The sequence below is a fragment of the Pleurotus ostreatus genome, assembly GCF_014466165.1.
Source record: "Pleurotus ostreatus strain PC9 chromosome Unknown scaffold_6, whole genome shotgun sequence".
Classification (NCBI taxonomy): domain Eukaryota; kingdom Fungi; phylum Basidiomycota; class Agaricomycetes; order Agaricales; family Pleurotaceae; genus Pleurotus; species Pleurotus ostreatus.
In genome coordinates, this window is record NW_023503161.1 from 86412 (window position 1) to 106778 (window position 20367).

General features: G+C 54.5%; 4 protein-coding genes across 4 annotated transcripts; 2 read left to right on the top strand and 2 right to left on the bottom strand.

The window, feature by feature from the left end:
• Window positions 1-655: 655 nt before the first annotated feature.
• On the bottom strand, window positions 656-1302 carry PC9H_008294 (uncharacterized protein; the record flags this gene model as incomplete). Its single annotated transcript, XM_036777808.1, has 3 exons — window positions 656-826; window positions 885-948; window positions 1013-1302. The coding sequence occupies 3 exons, from the start codon at window positions 1300-1302 to the stop codon at window positions 656-658; spliced, it is 525 nt and encodes a 174-aa protein (XP_036629236.1).
• A 2679-nt stretch (window positions 1303-3981) lies between these two features.
• PC9H_008295 (uncharacterized protein) lies at window positions 3982-5960 on the top strand (the record flags this gene model as incomplete). The annotated part of the gene is made up of 3 exons (XM_036777809.1): window positions 3982-5439; window positions 5500-5606; window positions 5675-5960. The coding sequence occupies 3 exons, from the start codon at window positions 3982-3984 to the stop codon at window positions 5958-5960; spliced, it is 1851 nt and encodes a 616-aa protein (XP_036629237.1).
• Window positions 5961-9789: 3829 nt separating this feature from the next.
• PC9H_008296 (uncharacterized protein) lies at window positions 9790-12492 on the top strand (the record flags this gene model as incomplete). Its single annotated transcript, XM_036777810.1, has 7 exons — window positions 9790-9803; window positions 9869-10303; window positions 10469-11183; window positions 11237-11739; window positions 11796-11874; window positions 11955-12070; window positions 12144-12492. The coding sequence occupies 7 exons, from the start codon at window positions 9790-9792 to the stop codon at window positions 12490-12492; spliced, it is 2211 nt and encodes a 736-aa protein (XP_036629238.1).
• A 4272-nt stretch (window positions 12493-16764) lies between these two features.
• On the bottom strand, window positions 16765-17581 carry PC9H_008297 (uncharacterized protein; the record flags this gene model as incomplete). Its single annotated transcript, XM_036777811.1, has 2 exons — window positions 16765-17081; window positions 17155-17581. The coding sequence occupies 2 exons, from the start codon at window positions 17579-17581 to the stop codon at window positions 16765-16767; spliced, it is 744 nt and encodes a 247-aa protein (XP_036629239.1).
• Between the last annotated feature and the right edge of the window lie 2786 nt (window positions 17582-20367).

The following is a 20367-nucleotide window of genomic DNA, read 5'->3' on the forward strand; positions in this document are numbered from 1 at the left end:
TTATATATGATGGCTATGATCGGATGGCCACAGCAACGGAAACGGAACAACAAAGGCGTTCGCCCACAAAGAGATGGACAATAAGATGCGGCTTTTGTGGGCGCAGACGCCCACAATTGTCTATAAAGACATAGGAGAGTCCCCTGGTACCACAAGTGGCACCGAGTGGTGAGCATGCACTATTTACGAGGCGCAGGGGAACTAGCCGTCGAAACCTCGTAAAAAATAGCAGCGCCGCCCCGCCGTACTAGCTTCATAGTGATTCCAGAACGCAGGCCGATAGCTGATCAAACTGCAATGGCCAACACGACTCAGATGTTGGGCGTCTTTGAGAGCGATAGAAATGATTCTACTAACAGGAGTCCCTCCCAAGTTCCTCAAGTCCTTCGTTAGCCTCAGTTCCGCGTTCAAGCCTGCGGACCGTCGAAGCCTTAAACATGGCTAACAGTTCTTTGTGTCGTGCGAGGAAAACACATATCACGCACAAGGCATAGATGGCACTTGTCGGTTCCCTCCTTGATGCAGACTGGAGTAGTCGATGAGAGGTGAGGCAAAGGTAGGCAAGATCGGACGCGTTGATACGGTGTAATATAATTAAGACAACTTTATGACAATAATAAACCAATCATATCGCTAGTAGCTAGCCTCACGCCCCCTAGTCAATATCTCGACCACTAAACAAAAGGACGGCCGCAATAACACACGGGTCCAGCAGCCCTCTCCATATACTATCTGCGAACAGTTCAACTCTTACTTCACCACCTTCTCCGTTGGTGATTCTTGCCATCCAGACGGGTGTCGCGCCCATTTTCAGGGAAGTGTAGAGCTGAAGAAGAATCGTGACCGATTCAGCAGGCTGTGGCACACGAAGGAAAGGGACCTACGGAGTAGCGGTTATCCTTTCTGATCCACGCGTACTTCACCCCGTCAAAGCTCATATATCTCAGGCTATAGCGTGCGACATAGGATATGAGTAATGCGTGTTCTCAGAGATCGCGATCAGCAGGCTCACCCTATCGCCCCAGGATTGGGACTTTTGGCTATCCACTCCGAGATCGGCGTGCTGTCCACCCCTCCTGCTATGCTCGACAACTTGATGCTCCTCGTCTCCCATCTGATACATGCGATTTCGCGGCCTTGAGAAAGTATATGCGTGGCGTCGCCAAAGCTGTCGGTGAAGACGCGGTAGTACGGCTGGCGATCGGGGCCCAGGAGGTGGGAGTTTAGTATGCTGGAGGAGAATGCGAAGGAGATAATTTGGGAGGAGTCGGAGCGGGCGAAGGGATTGGTGGTGGTGTTCATGGGTTCGTGGATTCGTGGATTTAGGAGGTGGGTTTGGGTGCGAGTGGAGGGTCGATGAGAAGGCTGCGAGTTAAATACAGGGCGCGAGGGATGAGGCGCATGAAGGCTGTTCACCAAGTGGCGTGAAGAACCATGGAACGACGTGCGTAGGACGCGGTGATGCGTTGGCATCCCATGTATCTAGTTTGGGAGGAAATCGTTCATTGGTGTATCTTCCCGACCCTCCAGCGTGTCCGGCCTGCAGTCGGCGGTGTTTTGGAGTGGTGTGAGGCACTTGAGGCACACAGTAAGCGGTAGTAGCGATTACAAAGCTTGAGTCATCGTCAATGCATATGTCAGTGCCCTCCTCGTTAATCATTCACGACCATGTCGCCGTGCTCGTTTGCTCATGTGCTACGATCCAGGACCTCAAATGAGCGCAGGTGAGGCGCGCGGTCGATTGCTATACGAATGGGTAAGTCATACGAATCATGGAATGAGAGACACAATAGAGAGCGTTTTGAACTCACGGAGGAATCGCCGCGCATATACCCCGTCCTTCTCATTTTGCAGCCCTCCTACCGACCCTTTGGGATATGCACCAGTAATTTGATGCTGCATTTGGCAACTGGACTGGCGTCGACGTTGTTGGCAAGTCGATGATGCGTGAGCTGTCGCTACTTGTCACGACGAAGGAGAAGGTGCATGCTGTGGATGTAGAAAGCACTCGAGGAAGTGGCTATAGATACGTTGAAAGCTGGAATAGATGGGTCGGCTGGATGCGAGCGAGAGAATATCCACGATATCGACGGATCCGCCTTCCTCTTCGTACACCTGCATTGTTGCTTTCTGTCGCAGTCCAGGACGATGAGGCTATCCTTACATCACTCCAGCCACGGGCCGCAAAGTTGCGGATGGTCCTAGGTAATATCGCCGCACTATCGAGGGGGTATTCGGCTTTATCGTCAATTCGACGTCTTGGGGAATCGTGATCCCGACAATATTTGGCTCCGATCTTCGGGCCAAACAACAGGGTAGCGACGCTTTGGCGGCCCGGCTGTCTGTCACTAAGTGATCAGAGTCACACAGGCGCGTCACAACTTCAACCATCGGCGTCGCCCTCATCGACCGCCGTATCCTTTGAACGACCGAACGGTCTAGTGCCAAGAAAAATATCGTCTTTGGTTTGCTTTCTCGACCTTCTTGCATAACCCCCCATTGCCTATGGTTGGTGTGCTGGTGCCTTTTCGGCTGGTCTATACGAGGCGTATTCCGAAGATAGAGAAGCGGATTAATATCGAGCATGCCATCCTGTGGCGCTGATGAGGAAGTGTCGGCCTCCGCCGCTTCTTTACCTCAGACTTGAAGGGAATGCGGGCCCGCTTAGGAAAAGCCTGGGGTCTCGAGCATGGAACAGGATGCGCCGATCCGTCAGTCCGAGGGGGCGTCTTGATGAATACGAAATACGAGTCTCCTCTGCGTGGATTTGTATATTGAAAGGCCCTAAATTCAAGTACGTCGATGAAGGCAGCATACAGGGGGGTCGTAAATTGCGAAGAGCTCCGCTACGACGCTTCCACCGCACAGTATGGCTAGATACTTACGGGTCAGGGGGCGATCTGCAGAGGATGTTCTCTGTTAGGTCTGGTCGCGTAGTCGACAGAGCAACGTCGCTGCACCGCCGCCTCGACTCGCAAGGGTGGATCCTCGTGCATAGATTTTCATTCTTCAAAGACGTCCCAACGTCGTACCAACTGTCCAGGACAGTACAGCCCCGGCGACACGACTTTCGGGGCGTCGGGCGTACACTGGAGTACACACTACCCACTACCCATCCTGCGCTACGTCGTTCCGTAAGGTCGGGTATGTGTGTTCGCTCTATTGCTCCTGTTAGCGAGGTTCGCTGACCGTCACATCCATTTTTTAGCTCTGCCACTTTCGCGCCCCGGTATGTCCAAAGCGTTGGCTCCGAACGGTCGGGGAGACACGATGCAACAGGATGCGTACTCGAACAGTACTGCTGAGCATGCGAGTACGTTAACGGCTCCCTCGACTAGTGGGTTGTCACTGACCGTCTGTCTCTTCAGATTTCTAGCCTTGGTGATCTAACGCTGCTATGCGGAGCAAGCTGTGATAAATCACGGTTATGGTGCATACTTAGACGCCTGCTCAGACCGTTCCATGGATCTAGAAACTTCGTATCGAAGCTAAGGGCTATTCAAACAAAGGATCGCATCCCACGCCACCCGCTAGCTCCCCTTGCAATTATCACCCGTTCCGAGGAAACACGCCTGTTTAGGAAGGCTATTGTGAATGAGCCCCCCGTTTAGGCAATACCGACAAACCAGTTCCCTGGTCCGCCTTTGTTTGTCGAGTATCCGCATTTGCGGTACGTGCGGCGGTCAGGTGATTGAAGCTAGAGGTGGGCAGGACGCGTTCTGTGGGTGCACGGCTTGCACTACCACTACACCCACCCGTTCAGTTATTCCGTTATTTTGCTCGCTCCTTCGCGGGTCTCTTACTCTCCACGGCTACTTCCACGACCACTTCCACGACCACATTCACACCCACATCCACGTCCCATAACCACATCTATCCCACAAATCCTTTGCCACAACCACCTCCACATTCCTCGCCGCTCTTCGCGTTATTCCTTAGCCACAACTACCACCACCCACACCACCACCACTTCTTCCACCTATGTCGACCTCGGCTTCGCACGCGGAAACTGGTCGCTTTACCTACGAGGGAAGAGCCGCGCTCAGCCCCACACTGGAGGAGCAGCACGCCAGAGCTGCCTCGTCTAGCCCCAGCACCACCGTGTCCACCCCCGAGTCCGAGCAAGAGTGCAGAGCACTGGAAGCCGGGTTTCTCGTTGATTTACATGACGATTCCGACCCCTCCCCGTCTACATCTGCAGATTCCCTTGGGGAGCAGAGTGGGCCCCCATCTACCACGGCGGCAACGACCCCCGACAGTCACACCTCGCCCCCTGAATGTAGCTTCGCGCTCAGTCCGCTGGCTCTCAACGACGACCTCGCACCAGCGGTCCTGGAGCCAGTCGCGCAGTTCCCGTCTGCTGTGGACGTCGAGTCTAGCGCAACGGCCGCACCCGGAGCCGGGCAAGCACTACCTGCCTCCCCACGCACCACCGCAATCAACGCGCAGGTTCTCCACGCGCTTTTGCAACTAATGGGCAGCAGCGCCGCGGACACTACCGGGGCTTTCAACCTCGGGTACCCCACGGCCACAACCACTCCCGGCTCTGCGAGTCCGCCCCGCAGCCCAGCGCCCATTCCGCGGGCTGTCAGCGCGGAACTGGTGCCAGCAGTCCCAGAGGCAGTCGCGCAATACCAGCCTGCTCTCGACGTCGACTCCGGAGCCACGACCGCGACCACGCCTGACGCGGAGCACGCGCTATCTGCCCCGCCGAGCGACGTGATCAACGCGCAGGCGCTTCGCGCGCTTCTGCAAGCATCTGCTAATGCCGCAGAGCAGGCTGTTCCCACCCACAACTACGGCTACCCCGTCCCCACACAACAGGACGCCTACTTCCCCGACGCCTCCTTTCCCCCTGCACACGGGTTCCCTCTTCTCGATCAGTCTCAATATCACCTTGGGACACTCCAAGGGTATCCCGCGCCCCCTTTCGCTCCTTACCCTCAACCTGGGGTGCCGCTTCCAAGCTATTATGGTCCTCAGGTTCCGCAACAATATCAACATGGATATTACAACCCCTACGCTCCTAATGGACTGGGACTGGTCTTCGCTGGAACCCCGCCCCCATACGCCGTGCAAGGCTTCCCGATGCAGTATCAATCCGAGGGTCCAGTTCCAGTTCCGCACCTGAGCGCAAAACCACTGTCGGCGACGGGAAGGCCGAACGAACCCGCTGGGCCTCCTCAAGGCCAAGCGGCCGAAGCTACGTCGTCGAAGAGGAAGAGGCCCGTACCGGACTGGAAGGGGAAGGGCAAAGCGAAGACGGTCGAGGAAAATGTCGACGCAGACGCGACTTCCGCCGTCGATGGTGAACGTGCCGACGACGATGGAGCCCCGCCTGCCAAGAAACCGAGACGTGCCGCCCGAGGATCAAAGGACGCTACGGGGCAGCCACAGACCACGCGCAAGAACCGCTCGTACACGCTTCTCCCCAACGGGGTGAGTGCTCTGCATGTATGTGTGTCTGCTGCATCGTACTAACAGTCAGTGTGCATCTAGATGTACAAGTGCTCGCATTGCGGCGACGATACGATCAAGAACAAGAACAAGCACCGCCAGATGTGTGGATTGGAGGGACCGCTGCTCTGCCCCCTCTGCGGCTTGGAGTGAGTTGCATTCTCCTTCAGCCTCTTGGCTTACGATGGGGTTGATGGCTGATGTCGACGATGTATAGGTTAGTGAGCCGCCGAAACGACTCTCTCAAGCGCCATCTCAAGTCCAATGACTGCAAGAACAGTCCTAGCGCTGTGGCAGCTGCTTCAGCAGCTGCCGCGAGTGCAGGAACAGAGCTCACCTCCACCTACCACGACGGCGAAAATGACGCGGGGGCTGAAGAGGATGATGGAAACGACGAGCACGATGAGTACCAGAATGTGGCAGGTCCGTCGTCAGTTACGCTTGAAGACATCCCGAAGCCCAAGAAGAAAGCGACGAAGAAGAAAGCCGCTAAGAAGAACTAGAACTCGAAACAAATTCCTCAATATCCGACGCTCCGCGCCTTTTCTTCTGCCCTCGCCATCCCAAAATCTTCCACCTTCCCCCACCACCACCTCCTTCTCTTCATCGCTCTCTATCCCTTTAAGAACTCCAACGAACTTACCTTCTTATTTATTGACTTTGTCGAAGAACTCTCTACGCGACCTATGATCACGTCCTTCATGCTTGGCGCCTGCTAGTCCCACCTACACATGCGATATCCCTCCCTACTCTCAACCCCTCCTTCGCGATACATAAGCTGCAATCTCCTCGTGCTACCCAAAATCCTCGCCTGGACTGCCATATCCTACCTCTGGTGGTCGACGGACAATATAAATACAGACAGACTAACCGATGCTTTCGGGCGTCGGTACACGATACACGATATATTCGAAACAAATATCATTCCTGATGTTCGCTACCTCCTACGGACAACGGCTGGTAAAACCCTCCATCAGCCGTACTCCCCTGCGATATATTCCTCTTTCGATCTCATTCATATGTCATCATTCACTTCCCTGCGCTACCCAATACGATTCGCCTCCCGCCTGCCACATCCCTTCACGATTACCCTCCGTGGACATGTACACTATTCCTTTTCGATCGGACAGCCTCGCTTTGTTGTTGTAGTATTGATGTGTTGATTGTATATAACGGACTACTGTTGTTCACGAGTGTTTATGCTCTCGTTGTTGTTGTTGCGCTACTTACTCGTGTACTCCATGTACTGTAGAGAATATAACGCGTACGCGCATTACTTACCCAGCCCAACCAACACCTCCCATAAGTTGATAACCCTAAGAACCAAACATGTAGTCTAATGCTAGCATGAACGGACGTCACACCAGCAACAAGGGTCCATAAACGACGGAAGGTGACGCTGGTAAATGAGGCTTGGGAATTCAAACCCTCCATAGCGCTGTCGTCACATAGCCAGTACAGTTACTGCGGGCTGAACCGTGTCAGAACGCAATCGGATAGGAGGAGTTGCCACAGGGGCATGGCTGACACGTTCCAATGACTCGGACGCACGGACCCCTTCCATATGCCTATAAAAGCGAGGGACACAATGGAAGGCCCTTTCCTTACGCCCGCCCGCTCTCTCTCATTTCCTGACGTCCCTGCGGTCCCGTCGTTTCATTCTCACTGCCGCGAAGCTTGCGACTCTGGCAAGCTCACTAGCTAAGGCGGGTTGCGTAGCTTCTTGAGTATTTCCCGCTACGGTCGGTAAAATAGATCCACCTCGCCTCTTCATATCCCCAACAAATTACGGAACTCCCCCTTCCCCCCAACATTTTCGATACCCTCCATCACCCTCGACAAGTGCGCCGTAGCTGATGCTTATGGTGCATGCCACGGAGAGGCTGGCTGACAGATCGTCAGCCGTCATGATGAAAAGAAAGTATCACCCCCATGTCCGCTTGCTCCTTCGACAGCTACTTGCTCCCTTCCTCCGTCCCATCAGCTCGAGTCAGCCGCCTCCTTGCCCGTCCGTATTCCAAGTCTCCGCCACTCGCTTCCTTCCTTATATCGACGGCTTCACTGTTGACCCCTTCTGCCTCCTCGTCTTCGTCGTCGTTACCGACTTGAGGAGCTATACGTGGTACGTCCATCATTTCACGTCCATCGCCGCACTCTTCCTCCTCTTCTACCCACATTTCCCCTTTCCTGCCTACCATCGATATGAATGCCAGCCCCAGACTACGCCGGCCATTCACCCTACGAGCGTTTGTCATGGACACGTTACAGTTGATACGGGTTCAAGTAGCGATGACGAACGTATGCACGCTCAATGTCAAACATTGAACGCTTCAGCCCGCTTGATGTTCAACTGCGCACCATTGATTCGGTGAGAAGGTTTGATGAGCCCGGGCCGTATTCAATTGAGGATCAAGGTGAGCGGCAAGGGTATCAGGTGAGTGCAAAGGCTTCCTAATTACCCAATATGCGGTACAGGTAAAGGTGAATAAGGGGCCGTTCGCTGCTCGAGGTAGTTACGAAGCTCGAAGCCAGGCATTTTAGACGTGTCAAGACCAAGCGTCCTACGACAATTAAAGCGACTTGAGACACGATATCATGACAAGAACGATATCCTGTTGAACCCAAAGTATGGTGAGCGACGAAGTCTCAGTGGCGCGGGTGGATGAGTCTTACGGAAGTGCGGCACCAATATTGGGCCGAAGGAAGGGGAAAACGTCGGTGCGTATCCTTCCTTAGTAGATAGAGCATCGAGTCCCGAATTATGCCATCGGTGGATGCAAAGGCGTGAGAGTTCGTCTACACTTGAAATAATGAGGGTAGTCAAATGTAGGCAGGGTTCTCGTGTATGGCGCGAAGGTTGAAGAGAGGGTGGCATACACCAATGGCGGCGGGGACGATACCAGACGGGAAGGGACTGGGTATGTCAGCCGCGTTAGATGAATTACGCTGAATGGAGAGGGACAAAGGGAGCAGCGACTCGGCCACTCTCCGGCACAACCTTGAATACACCAGAATCCTACGGTGGGTAACTGGTCATACTCAGCGCTCAGCGCTCAGCGCCCAGTCTTGAAGCTTGGATTTGAGTTCGACATTTATTATTGCACCATCTGTGGTTGTGGATGGAACACGCACCCCATCAAATCGTCTTTGGTTTTTTAGCTTATCAACATCGACACCATGCCATCCAGGCTTTTCGAAAACCTGCTTGAGGAGGGGAGGTCCGAAATGGACACTACGCAAAGGTCTCAGTAATGGGTCGCAGAAGGAGGGGGTGTGGACGGGCGAAGAGAACGAGGAGCTGTGGAACAGATCAGTTATGGCCCATTGGGAGGATGAAGCCAAAAAGACGTAGGCTTGTGATCAAGGACGCGTTTCGATCACAGTCACACAGGCGCGTCACAAACTCAACTTTTCATTTCCGCCGCCCTCAACGACCTTCATATGGAAGAGACGTCGTATGTTGACAAAGGGCATTTCCGCTGGGGTGGACATCACAACACTGAAAAGTGTACGCGCATATTTTGCCAAGGTGGAGGCCAGCGACCGTCCCACCCTTGGCACAGCCGTGAAAATATCAATGCTAGACGTTACGGAACGCGGGTGCTACGGAACCTGGAGTTTTGGCTTCCAGACCAGCGCAGGTCGTAGCGCGCCATGGAATAATTGCATTATCGGGGACTCCTGTTTCTGGTGGGAAGGATGTTGCGTGATTTGGTGAATGCAGGTAGTGAGTGAGTGCCGAAGTATCCTCGACGTATACTCGTTGGTTGACAAGAAGTCAGAGCAATGTCGAACACATATGCTCTCTTGTCTATATCGTGGCGCATCAATCCAGACATTTTCCCGGTACCACGTAGGCTGGGAGGATGAAATGTCGAAGGAGCGGAGCTTTGTGTGTGTGTTCATGGCCTCGTCATCCAGCGTGTACTAAGAGCCTTACAATAGGCTAATCGTTGCTGAATATGCATGGGCCTCTGAGGACCTGAGAGCGGCATACTCCCGCATTCGCTACTCGTACTCCGATTCGCCTAATCCCAATACATCCATGCCCGATGGAAACAGCACACGCAATATATCCCAAATCCGAAAGGATGCAAGAGGAAGGCCTTTCAAGGGGAAAGCCTTCAACGGTATCAATGTGCTCGTGCAGAGACTGATTATCGATTTATCGTTGGTATCACTGTCCGATGGTGGGACTACGAAGTGGGATCTTTACTCGACGCGTCGGCCCCGCCGGTTTCGAAGAGCATGATGATACCAATGTACGAGTGCGGCCCGGGGGTGTTCACGTTTCCCGAGTTACCCGAGCTACAGAGGAGATGACAACACCGAATGCCCTCGAATCTGTAAGTATGTCCATGATATAGACAATGATGTCTTCCGCTCATCTTCCTTCATTCTCCCTTCATAGGCTTCGAAGTTCGCGAGCCAGCGATAACAAGAAACGACAGATCAGCAACAGCAGCCATAACCATGATGTTCCGTCGCCTTCGTTTGTCCTACATAATCTTCGGCTCCGGCCGTTCCATGAACCCAGAAACATCGTACCAGAAACAATGGACCTCCAAAACAAACAAAGGCTTGGAGCCTACGCCACCAGCCACCCTTGCTATTATCACCCGTTCGGAGCCACCACCCTGTTTCCGAATCTCATTTGGAACGATCAGGCCCGTTATGGCAATACCGACAAATTACTTCCCCCTCGCCCATTATTCGTCCTCAGGGGAGGCGAACGGGCTCTCGCATCTGCATTTGCAGCTATTTCCAGTAGTCAGGTGATTGAAGCTAGAGGGGAGATGGACGCGTTCGGTGGGTGGCAGGACTTGCATTACAACCACACCTATCCGTTCAGTTATTGCATTATTATACTCGCTCTTTCGCGGGTTTCTTGCTCTCCACGACCACATTCACGTCCACATCCACCTATACAACCACGTCTTATAACCACATCTAACCCACAACACCTCTTCCACAACCACATCACATTTCCTACCGTTTATTCCGTCCACAGCCACTATCCGCCACCCGTCCAATCTCTACTACCCGCCATGGCGTCTTGGTCTTCCCTCGCTGGATCTGGTTTCTCCTTCTCCTGGCTGGACGCACACGTACAGAAACAGGGCGCGGCGCAGAACGCTGTAACTGCCTCATCTAGCGCCACAACCACGCCCACCCCCGCGTCCAACCAACAAGGTGGCGATGAAGGGATCAACTTGCAAGCTCTACAAGACGAGTACCTGGATTTTGGCTACATCGACAACACCTCAGCCTCTACGCCCACGTACTCTGCGGTGGCGACTACTCCTGGCTCCGAGATCTCCTCACCTGGGCCTAGCTACGCGCCTATTCCACCGGCCGTCAACGAAGATCTCGCGTTCCTTGAGAGCATCGCGCAATATCCGGCTGCTCTCGACGTCCCCTCTAGTGCCACGCCCGCCGCCGACTTCGAGCACGCGCTATCTATCTACCCGAGCAGCAACCTCATCAACGGGCTGGCCCTGCGCGCTCTGCTCCAAGAATCCGCTCATCATGTCGAGCAAACGTTCACTGACTTCCGCCCGCCTACGCCGCGGCTCAGCCCCGCCGCGGAAGCGCGCCTCGCGCGCTGGGAGAAAGACGTCAACTTCCACGAACCCACTCCCAACGACGCAGTCCACCTCCCCAACGACGATCCCTACACAAACACAAACGGAGCCGTCTCCCGGAAGCCCCGAAACCGCTTCCAAGTCCGAGTCTGCCCCCACCCGACGTCAGCGCGCCGGCGTACGATTACGGGCAGTCCGCCTACACGCAACAGGACGGTCAAATCCTCGACCCCTCGCTCGCCCCTGCGCTTGGGCTCAACGCGTTTCTCGTGCAGCCTCCAGTCCACTATGGTACCGCACAAGGATATCCCGCCGTTCCTCCGGCGCCCTACCCCCCCATGGGCGTGCCGCCTTCCAACTACTACGGTCCCCCAGTGCCCCAGCCGCCCTATCAATACGGGTACTATCCCAACAACTACTACAACTACAACTACTACCTCCCCAATGGATCAGAGGGACCGGGTCTCGCAGCAGCTGTGCCGCAGTTTTACATGCCAGGCCTCCCCATGTATCCTCCATTCCAGCAGCCCAATGCGAGTGCGAAGCCACTCTCGGCATCCGGGCGGCCAAACGAGCCTGCTCAGCTCGCCGACGCTGAAGCGGCCTCGGCGTCCGCGAAGAGGGAGAGCGCCGCCGCTGGGAGGAAGGGCAAGGGCAAAGCCAAAAGCGCGAAGAAAACGTCGCGCAATACACTTCCGTCACCTTCATCGCGGACGCGGCGCCGCTTCCCAAGAAGGCTCGGCGCCCCGCCAGCGCTCCGCAAGATCCCGCGGGCAACATCCACACCCAGCCCGCGCGCAAGAACCGGACATACACCCAGGTCGGGGACAACGTGAGTGCTCCCCATACATGCTCCCTATATATATACATAATGCAGACCCCGCCTCCCTAACACCGACGCCATACGTGTAGAGGTTCCACTGCTCCCATTGTGGACGCGACGATCTCACGAAGGCGGCGACGAAAAAGCATGCCGAGATGTGCGGGAGGGCTGTGCGGAGCCGCACCTGCACCCTCTGTGGCACCGTGTGAGTGTCCCTCCATCCTCTTGCTGCATTTTTCAACTGACGGTCGTTGGCTTGGTGCTGTCTGTCATCGTAGAATAAAGAGCGGCAGGAATTCTTCCCTGGAACGCCACATGGAGACGCCTCTGTGCCAGCGCATGAGGGCGTCGTACGCCCAACAGCCCACTGCGCACCAACCCGGTCCTGTAGGCATTCCCTCGATGGTGGGCACGCAGTTTACCTTTGCGTACGACTACGATGCTGCTGCCCGTGGCACTCGCGCCGAGGCGGGGTCTGGTGGTCTTGCTGGGAATGCGAACGACGGGAGCCCCGAGCACGGTGTGTATGCGGATGTGGCTGGTCCGTCGTCGGCTACTCCTACTTTCGAAGACATACCGAAGGCCACGAAGGAAGCGGCGAAGGGGAAAGCGCCTAAGAAGAACTAGAACGCGAAGGAGATCCTCCTCCTTGACCAATAATCGAAATCGACACCCAAAAAACCCTCCCTCTTCTCTTGACCCCATATCATCCATCCCTTCGGAACTCAGACAACGACTGACACATCCCTCCCCCCTCCTGCCTCCTCTCTGCGATACCTGAACACCTGTCTCCTCATCCCTCACCCAATCCACTATCTCTCGCCTCTGAATCCAACCCACAGCTGCCAACGGGCGATACACGCCCACCCATTTTCCGGGCTGTCGCTACGCGGTGTATCTCAAAGAAACACTGCTGTTCTTCATATTTTCGATCCGCTGTTCTGGATTTTCGATCCTCTATATAGGCGACGGTTGAATTATTTAATTTTATTTTCTTCTTACGATCTCCTTCTGCGATACCTCACTCACGATCCACCACCTTCTCCTATCAACATATCTACGCCTCACCCCACATCACCTGCTCCCTCCCCGCACTCCCCGCCTCCCCGCCTCCCGCCTCCCGCCTCACCCTACCTACGCTTCATGCCCACTATTTATTTTTCATTCGGACAAACCCTTTTGTGTTGTATTTATTTCTTGATTTTTTGATATCATTGCTGTGCTATACCGCATGGCTCTTCCCATGTCCGTCTGCGATACCGCGCTCACGATCCACTGCCTTGTGCTATCTATATATCTATATATCTACGCCCCACATCGCCTGCTCCCTCCCGCACTCCTCGCCCCCCGCCTCCCCCCCTTCCCCCTTCGCTTCATCCACACTATTTATTTTTCATTCGGCCAAACCCCTTTTGTGTTGGTGTATTTCTTTCTCTTTCTCTTCCTTGATATCATTGCTCATTGTTGTGGTGCTGTGCTATGCCGCATATCCACGTCCACTCGTGGATGCAGTCGACAGTCGACAGTCGACCTCGTACCTACCTACCTACATACATACATACATACATATACATATATATACACATTCCATGCCCATGCCCACGATAAATTCTGTTCGCAAGTCCACGAGTTGTACGCGCACGAATATACGACATGATGTATATCCGTGCGACTGGGTTGATTGATTGATTGATTGTTTGATTTGGATGCGGTGGCTCGTAAAGATAACGACAACGACGAAGATGACGATGAAGATGAAGATGAAGATGAAGATAAAGATAGGGATGAAGATGAAGATAAAGGTGTACGTGTACACGCACGAGCAGGGTTCCAGCGAGTTCGCGAGTCCTCCTAGTACCTACATCGCTGTCGTTGTCGTTGTCGTTGTCGTTGTTGTCAGTCCATAGAATAGATTATATTAGAATAGAATAGAATAGAATAGAATAGAATAGAATCGTACGCCCATCTCCGATCTCCGCCACGGCATTACGAAACGAAAACGAGTTGAATGACTTGGACGAATGGAACGACTACATATACATATACATATGCATATGCGTATGCGTATCTCATCGCCAGCACACGCCAGCACACGCCCGTCCACGGATGCATCGTACATATCGTACGTATCGAATCGGCCGAACGGTGCGCAAGATCAAGCACGATTCACGATTCACGATCATCCAAGGACGGAGCAAGCTCCCACTCTGCACGCAATATCCACCATCCACCATCCACCATCCAACACCCAATATCCAAGCATCCACCATCCAGCACGGACACAACCCAACGCCCTGCGGTGCGTGTCTTTTTTGAAGAATGCAGATCTGCGAGCTACGCAGTGGGGCGGGGGGCGGGGTGAAACGGGAGGACACGGGAGGACACGGGAGGATACGGAAGGGAGGCGCGATGTCCTTGAACTCTACCGAGCACCCGGGCACCGTAGGGTTAAACGTTAATATTTTAATCCCGAAGATGAAGGTGACCTGTCTTCCCGTCATCTTGAACTCCTGAACTCCTCCCGGTATGTATGCGTGTATGCATGTATGTGCTGTATGAAGGTTACGGGGGTATGGAGGTACGACGCTCGAGCACTGTTATACGGTTACACTGTTATGCGGCATACAACGCACGTCACACCTCACACATGGCACATGGCACCTGGGACGTAGAGCCAACCACCGTTCCCTGCGCTGTGTGGCTTGCGGCTCCGGCTACAGCAGCTGCGAGCTCGCCCCCATCCTGTCGATATTCCTGTTGATGGTGATGTGAATGACAACATCAATGCCTGATGCATAATGCATAATGTCTCACCGCGCCGCATTCGCCTCCCGCGTCGCCGTAGCCGACAACGACGTACACACCATGTCAATTTCGCCGTCGACCAATGCGTAGACGGGTGGAATTTCGGAATAACGGAATAGTGCAGGAGGTACGTGATAGGTGATGCGGGATACGCGATGCGGGATAGGTGATAGGTGATGTCACCGGCCAGCGAACCTCCCACAGCTCCGTCAGCGACACCTACGCTGACGTTTATGTTAGTACATGAGTATATGAGTACGTACCGCATCTCGAGCGTGAACGTGAAGCTTCTTGAACGTTTGAACGCGTTTGAATGCCTAAGTACGGTAGTGGAGTACCACACGTCTTATATCTTGGAGATTTTCAGTACTGTAGATGGTGAGCTTGAATACGAAGAGCTTGGATGTATGATTAGCAACTGGATCTAATGAAGGGCGATGTTCTTTGTACGGCGTCACTGAAGGAATGGGGAGAAAAAGTGACGCGCGGAGGTGTGACGTTGAGAAGCGTGCTACTCGGTCACAAGGCGCTCCCATTGCCCGTTTTCGTGTCCCCGTATCCCCGTATCAGAACGAACCCTTTCACCTTTCGCCATTCAAATATTCACCGCCACCCTTCGCTTTTTGTCTTTCGCCTTTCCCTTTTCGCCTTTCGCTTCTTGGATAGGGTTACCCAACTGCGGCTGTTTCCTCGACATCGAGCACCCCTTCCGCGCAGCTTCACCGAGTCGCGAGTGCGGGATTGCGGAATCGTTGTTTCATGTATCATGTCGATGAAGTCGATGAAGTGTGAACGTTTGAGCGAGTACCCGAGACGATGGGGCAAGGTGTGCATTCCGTCCACATTGAATATTGGCTATTGAGAGGTGAGAGATTTTATGATCGGAAACCGGAACCCTTCGTAGACCACGCAAGTACTCGTCGACCGTCCCCCAACGCTCCGTGTACTGTACTAGCATACTCCATGCTCGCGTCCCGCCTCTATCGATATCGGCGGCTCGCGTGTATCTAATGTCCAATGTCCAACATCAGCGCGTTAAACGCGTTCGCCTTGCGCTAAAGAGAAGCTGCATCGTCCCATCGTTTGCACAGTCAATAGTCATCGATCATCCCTCCGCACACATCTACGCCCAACGCCCAACGCGATCTATTCTGCACGACCCACCTCATCCCACCTCATTCCATCCCATCCCAACCCCTCCCTCCCATCTCTTCGTCGCGCATACACTGTTCTTTCACTTTTCCCCATTTCACCACCACCTCCCTCCCAAATCCCTCCGCGTTCTACTGCTTACCTGCTTACCGGTACCCCGCCGAGTCTCCTCCACGGTCTACTCCCTCCTCCCTACTCTCCCCCCTATTCCCTACTCCCCCCACTCTCCCTCCTCCCTACCCACTACGCCGCCTACGTCATCGCATATAGACACTTCGCATATATACATATCCGAGCATATACAAGCAAAGGCGCACATACGACGAAACGTTAACGGACACCCAGCTCAGCGGTATCGGTATCGCATATACACATATAGCCAGTATCCGCGTCTGCATCTACGTCCACGTCTACGTCCATCCACGTCCATTCGACGGCGTCGCATATGGGAAATGCTGGCCCTTGCTACCCCTCCCCCATGTTCCTGCCCCTCCCGTCTTCAATCTCGAGTTCCTACCTCCCCGTCTTCGAGTCCTTCGTCTCGTGATGCCAGCCAGAGTTGGAGCATACCGGACGCACCACACACACGCCTTTCCTTCACGCCCCTTCTTTCTTATACCCCTTCCCCTTTGCGCACCCCACCCCTTTTGCGCACCCCGTCACCCCACGATCCCCTCACCGGCCTCACCCTTCACCCCCCTCCCTCGCGTACCAGCCAGCTGTCAATCATCAATCACCAATTATCAATCACCAACTATCGACTATCGACTACCCTCCGCCTCCGCCTCCGCCGTGCTCCCATATTCGCATATTCGCATGTTCGCTGGGCGTCACCGTTCGCCCGTCAGTGGATCTATATTGCGATATTGGGATTTCGAGGATTTCGAGGATTTAGCATGTAGCATGTAGCATGAGCATGTATTATGCATTATGCATTACGCATTACCGCACGTTCGCGTTCGTATTCGCGTTTGCGTACGCATACGAGCAGTGGCCAACGCGATGCGATGCGCTCTCGCCGTCGCGCGGGGGACGAGCACCAGCACCAGCACGGACCCATAAATACTCGAGCACGAGCACCAGCACCAGCACGGTCCCACAAACACTCCCACAATCCCACAAACACTCGCACTCGCGAAGAGCAGGAGAGCAGGAGAGCAGGAGAGCAGGATGCGGCCACCCGACAGGCAGGCGTCGTAGAGCGTAGAGCGTAGAGCGTAGGGCAGAGAAATCGCCCGGGTCTGTGCGGCGAGGGTCGACTTATTGGATAACCGTCAGCAACCGCCAATCGCCAGCCGACCGCCGACAAGCAGTCAGCGTCAGCCAACCAACCACCAACCAACCGACTGTCAACCAACCAACCGCCAACCGTCAGCCCGTCAGACAACGTCAGCCACGAGCCGCCTTCCCAACCGCCAACCAACTGCCAGCAGCAAAATAGCAAATAATACGGCTTTATGGGATCGCGGGATTGGAGAGATTGTAGGGATCGGAGGTGAAGGGGAGGGGGGATAGAAGTCAGTCCGCCAAACAAGCCCGGGTTTATAGGAATAGGAACGGACGAGTGGAGGAGGTCCGTGCGGCTGAACGTGGCCCTGAGGCCCTGAGGCACTCCTCTCCTACGGCGTGAGGGTGCAACGATGGGGAATCGCGCTACCGACATGGGGCCAGCAGTGCAGGCGACGGCGGGGTGAGCTTCTGCGGGCAGCAGGCAGCGGGGTGGTGTCAACCGGAATGGCAGCGGGACAGGTGGCCACATACGTGAAATTTGAATGGCCACCTATGTCTCCATACGTTCGTCGCCGTTCCCCGTTCGTCTGCGTGGTGGTGCACCCCCGCCAGTGGACATCCGGCACTGTCTCTCGGGCTGATGCCATCCTGCACTCCCACCTCTCGGCGCGGCGCGGCGCGGTACTGCGACATGGGACGGGGCATCTGCATCCGAGCCTACACTGAACACTCGGCCAAGTGCCACGCAGATTCGCATGGGGTGCGGCTGGGAATACGGCGTGAAGGGGATCTGCAGAGAGACGAATGTCCGAACGCGGCTGATGAGAGGAGAGTACAGCGACGACGCACCTAGTCAAGCGCGCCCGTCGTCGCGACACAGTTATACAGTTATACAGTTCTGTGCTACGCATTTACTATGTAGATCCGACTCCGCGGTTGGCCCGCGCCTCCGGGTCGATGGGAGACTCAGGCTACGGAATGGATGGAAGGTCGGATGCGTCAGAGTTGGGACGAGTTGGGACGAGTTGGGACGAGTGGGTACAGTGTGTATGGTGGGGACTTTCTTCGGATATGACTGTCTTTCCCCACGACTACACGGTATGGCGATGGACGCGTGACGGCTGAAGCGCTGACTTACCGCGCCTTGAGCTTAAGAATCCGCATGACGTGCAACTCCAACTACTCATCCAAGCTGGCTTAGCCGGACGACACGAACGATCTCCGTCCCCCTGACCAAATCCATATGACGTAGGCTATAGGAGGAGTTCATGGAGTGCTCTTCGCCGCATCGAACTATCCGTACACACCTCCATCTATTATAATTCTATTATGATTACTTGCGTTCTCTCTTGCAGCGCCTGCCAATGTTAATGAGCCCGTGCGGATATTATGCATTATGCATTATGCCTGGCAAACAGCGTCGGTTGGCGTTGAAATCTTGAAACGTTGAAACGTTGATGATTCGTTCGTTGAGGCACTGTCGTCGCCGCCATTGGGTATGGAATATTGAATATTGATTAATATTGATTGTCGAAGTAGGACGCACGTGGTGTGAAGGTGCGTTTAGCCCTCGCTTGAGTTTGGCGAGCAGACAAAGCATCTTCAAAGTCCGAACTCCGAACTCCTTCCACTCAACCCAACCCTACATTGGGTGCCCTCCTCGTACGTACGCTTGCATATCACAGGCGCTTCACTGATCATGATTCATGTACGCCCCCCCCCTCCTCACCGAAAGGATCTCAGAATACCCAGCTTTCGCAGAATCGGGGGCGCAACGCGTGCGACTACGATCGGAAACGCGACACCACAGGTGCGATACATTGATGGTTCAAATTTTCAATACGCGACGGAGCTTTGTTCCTCTTCAGGGCGGAGGCAGGTAAAGGCAATAAGCGTTACGAAGGCGTACTTTGAATCCCCCACGTCAATATCAATAGTACTCATCCGTTGTGTGTCGTCGACGTTACTACGTGTGATGCGACGGATGTGGTGCCCTTCCACGGCGGCGGCGATGCTGATGTCTTATTCGGTGAGATGGTCACGACACGAGCAATTCCGGATAGGTGGCGGGAGCGCATAGCATAGGGGACGGTCAGCCGGGCGAAAGACACACTGTCTTGTGGCGCTAGTTTTTCTGGACACGGTACCCCCTTATCGATATCCTCAGGTCTTCCTCTCCACCTGATCATGATCATTCTCATGCGCACCAAGATTTACATAATTGGGCACTAGAGCCAATGTAAGAACGGGTACGCTCGCGAGTATGAGTAACGCGGCAGGGCTTTGCGTTGCCTACCAGTCCAGTACTTTGTGGGGTTCGTTAAGACTGTGCGTTCTTGATGTTGACCGCATTCTCTATCGCTTCCCCTGCTTTCTTTTCCTGGCCTGACGTGTCGTCTTAGGCGGAGTCTCGACACATGTACTTCATGATCACAACGAGTTCTCTCTTTGAATGGCAGAGATGGGGGGGAGGAACGACGCGGGTCGCGTGAAACATGGTTCGCATGAATATGTCCGTGTCCGCACGTTCTGGCGCACCCAAAGTCAGCGAATCGATATCGATATCGATAGTTCCGTGGATGAACTTTTGTACTCTAGGGGGGGATTGGCGTCGGATTCGAAGTGTCCGCTGGTTGGGGGAGGAGGTCGCCGCCGCTGGGGGATGTGCGGGTGCCATGCTGATGTCTGTGAAAACGGTGTCGCTGATGACTCGATCTCCGATTCAAAGCCCACATGGATTAGCTCGTGGACGCGCCATGAGTGTCGCTCATACACTCATACACGGCCCAATCCTCCGGACGGGTGAGCCGGTCATATTCTACGTGTATCATGGTTGAAGAGCACGAAAAGAGATATATACAGCACGCACGTAGGAAGATATACCTACCACCTGCCCCCGGGTCGAAGTCATAGGCCCAGGAGGTGGAGCAGTGGTAGGAGCGACGCAAGTGTTCGAGCTTCGCCAAAGGACACGTAAGGCCCGTTGGACTACAGCTTTGAGACCAATGCGTTGTGGTAATGGTAATTTTGTAAGGAATTGGATTGTTCGAAGATCCTCGCAAGGAGGAGAGGATTGGTAAAACGGGGTCTGGAGACATGATCGTGCGTGAAGGGCGTTTCGTGAGGATGACGGGAGGCTTTGTTCCTGTGTCCTCTTGACCACTCAGAGTGCGTGCCTGGTCGGAAAAGGGCTGGCCTTGGAGGTGTAGCCAACTCTACTTCTTGCCTCCATTGCCACCGAAGTACTGATTTGATAACCTCTAGACTGCCTTCTTTGGTCGCGACGCAATCTCTCGCCCGCATGTCCTACTTGGG